Here is an 8,407-nt window from a genome sequence, read left to right on the forward strand (position 1 = left end):
ATTTTGCTCCCTCCAAAGATTCTATGGGAGTATCTTTTCTTGCCTTTTCCAGTTCCAAAAGTTATAGGCATTTCTTGGTTTGTGGTTGCATAAGTTCAATTTCTACTTTCATCTTTACATGGTCTTTTTCTTTGTATTCTCTTTTCATTCATTTTTACATGGTCTTTTTCTTTGTATTCTCTTTTCTTAAACAGACTCTCGCTTGTATTTAGAGACATCCAGATAATTGAGGAGGATCTTTTCTCAGGAAGTTAAATATACCTTCAAAGGTGTTTTTCCAACTAAGTCTGCATTGATGAATCTGGAAATTAGGATATAGACATATATTGGAGGACTACCAGTCAACAGACTTTAAGTCTGTCTTCCTGTTTTTAGTACTGTCCATACCATCAAGTCATGGATAGCTTTCTGGGGCCTGAGCAGAAGTAGTTTGTAATTTTTGGCATTCATAGCCATCCATAATTCAGTCAAGGCTTGCTTTCTGATCCTCTGTAAAACCTTCTTGTGCCATTTTGAGTTAGCCACTGTTGCTGTATATGCCATTAACTTTCCTCTTCTCATAATGTTATTTGGGCTTTTCCTTTCTTTGATTTTTGATTGATTGCCAACACTTAATGAGTGCTTAGGGAATTTATATTCATTATTTAATTTTCATGAGTATATTGTAAAGTAGGTACCATTTTTGCCTCCATTGCATATAAGGAAATTGAGGCACAGAGAAGTAATCTGCTACATATCTAGAGAAAGGTAAACCAGCCAAGATTTGAATCCCAGCTATATTACTTAGCTTTCTGTCACTGTGACAAAATATTTGAGATAAACAACTTCTAGGAAAGGTTTATTTTGGCTCATGGTTTTATAGGTTTCAGTCCATGGTCCTTCGGGCCTGATATGGTAGAAGCAGCTTATTCATCTCATAACTGCTGGGAAGCAAAGAAAAAGACCTAGAGGTGCTCATCCTAATATCTCCTTCAGGGGCACACTCCAGTGACCTCACTTCCTTCTACTGGGTTCTACCTCTTAAAGGTTCCACCTCCTCCCAACAGCACCAATGGCTGGGACCAAGCCTTTAACACATGGGTCTTTGTGAGACATTTCAGATTCAAACTATAGCACCCCCAATTCTCTGAACCAAGACTAAAACCTAGTCTTGAACCGCAACATTATACTTTTCTATCCTGTTTAAAGCATACCTGTCTTTTTAAATCCTAGTTCAAGTTCCCCTTTTGTGAGTACCTACGGAAAATTATGCTCTCTGAATATCCTTCTGAATAGTGTATGTATTTCTCATTTGGTACTTGCATTCATGCAACAAACATCTGTTAAGCACTGGTTTTGGTTTTTTAATTTTAAGTATTCTGAAGGCAAGTATAGTTTCTTATATTTTGCCTTTCTGCCCATCATATAGGCAATTTTTAAAACAGTTTTAATTTACAGTAGTTTACATACCATAAAATCCCACAGCTCAACATTCCTTGATTTCTGTAAATTTACAGAATTGTGCAGTCTGCCATGTTCTCATTTTAGAAATTTCCATTACTTCCACAAAGATCACTCTTGTCCATTTGAATTTGAATTACTGCTCCTATCCTCAGTCTTCTCAGCAATATGTACTGCTGACTCTATATGTTTATCTTTTCTATACTTATAGAAGTGGAATCATAAAATGTGCCTTCTTTTGCAACTGGTTTCTTTCACTTAACAATGTTTCCAAGATTCCCCATGGACATGCATCAGAAGTTTATTGTTTTCTATTGCTAAATAGTATTCATTTGTTTCTGTATGGGTGTACCATGTTTTTGTTTTTGCATTCATCAGTTGATGGACGTTTGGTTTCCCTTTTTTGCTATTATGAGTAATGAACATTTGCATACAATATTTTGTGTAGAAATGTTTTCATTTCTTTGGAGTACATTCTTAGGAATAGAATCACTGAGTCATTCATTGGGTAAACATTTAATTTTTAAAGAAATTTCTACACTACTTCTCAAAGTGGTTGCACCATTTTACCTTCCCACTCACAGTGGATGAGAGTTTCAGTTTCTCCACATCCTTGCTAACACTTGTTATTGTATATGTGTTTTAAATAGCCATTCAAATTGATATTAAGTGAGTGCCATCTACTTTTAAGACTACATAAAGAAAATAACATATAAAGAAAGGATCAAGGTTGCAGGGCAAATTCTATGAATTGTTTACTTTTTTAAATTTTTAATTATTTGTTCTTTTTTAGTTGAATTGTTTAGTAATTCTCAACAAACACTCTTCATTTATTTGTTATACAGCCTTTCAACAAATACTTATTGAATATGTACTCTTTGCTGGATTCAGTGATAAACAAGTTAGGAAATACCATCCCTATTTCAGGGAGAAGGTTATTAAGCAAGTAGCATTGTAATGACAATAACTTCAAATATTTTTAATTGGCACATAGTTATATGTATCTATAGGGTTGAGTGTGACATATTAGTGTATGTATACAATGTATAATGATCAGATCAGGTTAAATGGCATGTCTGTCACCTTAGACATTTATCTTTTTTGGGGGGGGGTTGTGAACAATTCAGAATTCTCTCTACTAGCTTTTTTTCTTTTTTTCTGGGGAAAGGAGTGTGTCAGTACTGGGGATTGAAATTTGGGGTGCTTTTTTTTTTTTTTTTTTTTTTTTGTGCTGGGGATGGAACCCAGGGCCTTGTACATGCGAGATAACGCACTCTATCAATTGAGCTATATCAGCTGAGACAGGGTTTTGTTAATTTACCCTGTCTGATCTCAGACTACTGGGTAGATGGGATTACAGACATGTACCACTATACCTGGCTCTACTAGCTATTTTGAAATATTCGATTAATAAAGCCCAGTTATGGTAACTGATAAGGACCACAGTATTACTGGTAGAGGTCTCTGTGTTTGCATGTAACAAAAGCCTGGCTCTAGCCAGCTTGGGCAAATTAGGGGACTTGGTACCTACAATCTTCTAGAACTTATCCCTAGGGAAGGCTGAAATGACTGGAGTTCTTTCTTTAGAGCAGAGCCATGCCTTCATGTGGAAATTTGATATTTTCTCAATTGAAGAACACTTGGGCAGGATACCTTAAAGACCCCATAGAGACTGTAGGTACTATTCAGAACTTGGATGGGGGAAAAAGTCACCTTTTTTTTTAAACCTCTATGGACATTTAGTATCTCTTCCTTTCATAAATGTAGAGAACATATAAAGAAATGTCATAGTATTTGTGGTTAGTAACAAATAAAATTATTTTAATATCACATTGTAGTTATTGCATCTATCTTTTAAAAAATTTTTTGAGTTGTAGATGGATAGACTACCTTTATTTTATTTGTTTATTTTCATGTGGTGCTGAGACTGAACCCAGTGCCTCACATACACTAGGCAAGTGCTCTACCACAGAGTAACAGCCTCAGCCCACTGCATCTGTTTTAAAATATTATTTTGCTTATCTCCACTTCAAAATGATAGGAATTAGTTTTGTTTCTTAATTATTTTTGTAATTTGAGTATTTTATTTTTGGTATTAAAAAATATTCTAAAATGACAGCTGAGGATGTAACTCCTCCTGGGTTTGAGTCCCAGCACTGCAAAAAATAAATCTGAGATGAAACCTAGATGCATAGGTGCTTCTGGTGATTTACTCTGGAAAAATTTGGAAACCTAATTTTAAGTTCTGAGATAACCCCACCTCTATGTCCTGAGTACTCCTTTTTCCCTTCTAATGCAGTTCTGTTCTTTCACTCTTTTTTTCATCTGCTCAACTGCTGCCTACAGAGACTCAGCTCCAGCCTGTGCACCTCCATTTAGTCTTGGAGTTCAGATAGTTAATTCTTACTGAATGTTGTGTTTTTTGTTTTTTGCTAGCTATACCCATGTTTTTGGTCAAGAATGGTGGAGGAAGTTAGAGTGGTGTGACTCCAATCTACTGACAAATTTTTCTTTTTTTCTCATAATCATTTTTAAAAAGTGTAAGTCAAGGAGAGGGCACAGCAAAATGTATAGACTAGAACAGACACCTTGAACTGAAGCACAAATTGGCTCTAAAAATTTCTAAATATTCATGTTCCTCCTTAACTTAGTGCTGTTTAAAAATTTAAAATTTTTTTTTGTGGTATTGAGGATTATACACAAGGCCTTGCATACTAGACAAGTGCTCTGTCACTGAGCTACATACCCAGTCCATAGGCTCTTAAAAAAATATCAGTATTGATTATTTTTCATTTCTTTTTTCTTTTTAAACAGAAATCATGTTGTCGATGTCAGTGTTGCTGTCAGCACTCCTGCAGGACTCATCACACCAATTGTGTTTAATGCACATATAAAAGGACTGGAAACCATTGCTAATGATGTTGTTTCTTTAGCAGCTAAAGCAAGAGAGGGTAAACTACAGCCGCAAGAGTTCCAGGTGAGATAGTACTTACTGACCTTTAATGCTTATTTTATTTTCCACTGTTTGATTCTGCCACATAGTTTTAACTGATACTAGGTCCTAAAAGTAAAGGAAAATTGAGTCACATGTCAAATGCTGAAAATAAGACATTTTCCAACTAGTGTGCAGAAGCCAATACAAAATTGTCATAAGACCTTTCACAGAATATTTGTAATTTTTTCTAATTTACACTGGCAAGCAATTAATATGATCTGTTTTTAATCTTTTTTCCTTTAGGGTGGCACTTTTACAATCTCCAATTTAGGTATGTTTGGAATTAAGAATTTCTCTGCTATTATTAACCCACCTCAGGCGTGTATTTTGGCAATTGGTGCTTCAGAGGATAAGCTGGTTCCAGCAGACAATGAAAAAGGGTAAGTGCCAAATTGGAGAAGGAATTATAAGCTGACTTTCATTACATTATGCATCTGTTTCTGAGTTTGGTTTTATAGGTACTTATGGCATGGTGTACTGGAGCTTTAGTAGAGTCAGATGCAAATATAGGATGAAATTCCTTATAGCAGAAACTTTTATTTTACTAAATGCAGTAATCCTATTTAAAATGGGATCCTGCTGGGCTCAGTAGTGCATGTCTATAATCCCAGTGGCTTGGTTTAGGAGGCTGAGGCAGGAGGATCAGGAGTTCAAATCCAGTGTCAGCAAAAGCCGGGCGCTAAGCAACTCAGTGAGATCCTGTCTCTAAATAAAATACAAATTAGGGATGGGGATGTGGCTCAGTGGTCAGGTGCCCCTGAGTTCAATCCCCAGTACCCCAAAAAGTGAAATTAAATTAAAAACTAAGAAAAATAAAAAGAGATCCTATTGACGGGATCTTATTTGAGATTTATTCTAGGTGAGAGTTTAGCACACTTACAAGGGTCAGATAATAAATATTTCTGAGCATGTGGACTCTATTGCAAAACCCTACCATTGTAGTATGAAAGCAGACATAAATAATATATGAAAGGATTAAAATTAAAGGTATAGAGAACATGACCTTTTATGTTCTATGAATCAAAATGCAATCTACTGTAATGTATAAAAAATCAGAATAAAAAATTTTAAAAAAAGATATAGAGGGGCTGGGACTGTGGTTCAGCAGTAGCACGTGTGAGGCACTAGGTTTGATTCTCAGAACCGCATATAAGTAAATAAAATAAAGGTCTATCAACAACTAAAAAAAAATATTTAAAAAGATATACAGGACATGAAGAGTAGGTGGAAAATAATATTACTTGGGTTGGATTATAGGGTAGGAATCAGCATGTGGGTGATTGCTGGCTAAAATCTGTTTATTGCTTTCAGAGTAACTAATAATATTTTTACTCTTTCTAGATTTGATGTGGCTAGCATGATGTCTGTTACACTCAGTTGTGATCATCGAGTTGTGGATGGAGCAGTTGGAGCCCAGTGGCTTGCTGAGTTTAGAAAGTACCTTGAGAAACCTATCACCATGTTATTATAATTAACCCAAGAATTTCTGTATTCTCCCTGGTCACATTGGTTCATTCTTATTGAGATATTTATGTTATTAAACAGGTGGTTGTTTTAAAGTTAACCAGTTAATTTTTGAGTCTATCTAGATAAATTATTTGTAATGGGCATTACTGAAAATTTTTTTTAAATGCCAGTTATACCCAAATATTGTACGCAATTGGTAACTAAACATCAGATTTTAATCTGTGTACTTTTAGTCATGGGACATGTGGCCTAGCCTGAGGATAAGTATTTCCATAGGAGATATAGAATAGGTAGAAACCTAGTTCCCTAGAGACAAGAAACCTGGGTAAAACCTTACAGTTTTAAATTTGCCTGAAATTGCTTAGGTGTGAGGGAAAGAGAAGTCAGGAAAATTACTTCTCAAGAGAAAGATCTGAACTGAATCAAGCTTTATTTTAGAATTTAACACTGGTTCAAAATTTTCTATTATATGAACTTGGTTTTGGTTTATCATTCATGGGAAGGGTATAGAATTTCAGGGAAAATAGCTGAAACTTTAAGAGTCCACATTTTTTTACACTTCTTCACTGGTTGGTCTTTATTTTTCTATGAATCTCTAAATGAAATGATTTTCCCCCTCTTACGATATATAAACTATTTCTTGGTATAAATAAGAATTTATGTGGGTATTTATTTAAACAACTTAAATGTGTAATTCTTAAAGTAGAATTCTATAGTTACTTCCAAATAAAAGAACATGCTTATAAAATTTAATACAATTAAGAAGTTGTGGAGGGCCTGGGGATATAGCTCATTTGGTAGAGTGCTTGCCTTGTATGCACAAAGCCATGGGTTCAATCCCCAACACCAACAAAAAAAGAAAAAAAAAAGAAGTTGTGGAGGTAGAATTTTCTAAGATTAACTGAGAGTTGATTACAAATGAACTTAGTTATCAGGATTTATTATTCAAATAACTGGAAAACTATGAAATAATTATGGAATATATGCGGGATAAGTGTACATATGTAAAATATGGTTACTAAAGTTGGATATGTGCCAAACTCCATTTATCAGCAAGTCCTGTCTGAAAAGAGAAGGGATACACTGGTGAATTGTTTAGAATGCTAAAAAAGGAAGCCCAAGCCAGGCACCGTTGCTACCCTTGTTGTCCCAGCTACTCAGGAGGCTAGAGGATCTTTTTTTTTTTTTCTTGAAGAGAGAGAGAGAGAATTTTTTTAATATGTATTTTTCAGTCTTTATGTATGCCAGGCGATTGCGTTACTGCTTGAGCCACATCCCCAGTCCTTGTACCAGTCTTTATGTATTTATTCACACATTTGATAAAAATGTCACAGTTAAGAGTGAAATCATTACAATGACATAAGTAAGTCTACAAAGTCAAACTGCTTTTTTAAGCCAGAATATGGGGCAACTACAGCTGCTTAGCACCTGTGCACACCCACGCAGGCATGCCTTCCCACACACACCCACTCAAACTGGCAGGCACTAAGTTCCAACGTTAATAACCCAGGGACTCTTCCCTGGCTCCGCTAGAGGATCTTTTGAGCTCAGGAGTTTGGGGCTAACCTGGACAATTTTTCAGTCCCTGTCTGAAAAAACAAATATAAATGATGTCCAAAACAAAATGGTAATTTGTTTGGATATAGTGAAAATAGTTAATATAGGCATACGAAGTTTTTTTCCTACCCTAGCATTGTCTCATGTAAAATAAGATAGCCCTGAAAATCCTATTTGAGAGAAAAAATTAATTATGGCTACTTTATCAGTCTAAATACTTTTTTCAACTTTATTATTTTGCCTTTCTCTTGGGGAGGAGGAGGACATGCTATCCAGGACAATAAAAATGAATTGGGAACTTTATCACAGTTCCAGATTTTCTATTGAATTGACAACATTTTAATAAATGTTTGGAATTATTTATTATAACTACTTAAAATAAACCTGACTAGTGCTTCCTTGTATATGTAATATGTGCAACTATCCCCTGAAATTTGCTTTAATGTTTCAGTGTTGAATCTGTTTCTGAATGTTCATTTATTATATGGTGCATAAGTGATACTCTATATATTCCTCAAACATTCACCTTGCTATATTATTATGAAAATAATTCTGATTTTTCACAGTATTTAGTAATTTCAGGTTGAAGATTATGCAAAAACAACAAGTTTATCACAAGGGACCAAATTAGTATGAGCCAAATTTGGTTCAAACAAGAAATTTCAAAGATAATTTATTCTTTGCTAATGCTTATGGCTCTGTTGTTCCCTTGAAAGAAAAATAAAAAGTTCCCATATAATAAAAAGTTGTTCTGAGTTAAAAATTAAATCTCAGCTATAATCTAAATCTGGACTCAGTATCTCTCTCTTACAAGAACTAAAAGAAGAAAGCTAGAAAAGAAAAAGTCATGGATTTTGGTTTAAATTAGATTGTTTTAAAATTAAACTTTGTTTTCAATGTGTGTGGTCTAATTTTTCATCTTTTGGGAATTTTTAAAAATGATTTTAA

The 8,407-nt window shown here is 34.6% G+C and overlaps 1 protein-coding gene across 2 annotated transcripts in view; it reads left to right on the plus strand.

Annotated features, from left to right (window-relative positions):
- The window catches only part of Dlat (dihydrolipoamide S-acetyltransferase), a 44,243-nt gene extending 35,883 nt beyond the window's left edge, over positions 1-8,360 (plus strand). For both annotated transcript variants that reach the window (XM_005334226.5, XM_021732396.3), the window contains exons 12-14: positions 4,255-4,417; positions 4,679-4,815; positions 5,777-8,360. In XM_005334226.5, the coding sequence (XP_005334283.1) occupies positions 4,255-4,417; positions 4,679-4,815; positions 5,777-5,906 (430 nt within the window). In that variant the 3' untranslated portion in view covers positions 5,907-8,360. The remainder of the gene's footprint in view (positions 1-4,254; positions 4,418-4,678; positions 4,816-5,776) is intronic.
- Positions 8,361-8,407: the final 47 nt, after the last annotated feature.

Source organism: Ictidomys tridecemlineatus, chromosome 4, assembly GCF_052094955.1.
Source record: "Ictidomys tridecemlineatus isolate mIctTri1 chromosome 4, mIctTri1.hap1, whole genome shotgun sequence".
Taxonomy (NCBI): domain Eukaryota; kingdom Metazoa; phylum Chordata; class Mammalia; order Rodentia; family Sciuridae; genus Ictidomys; species Ictidomys tridecemlineatus.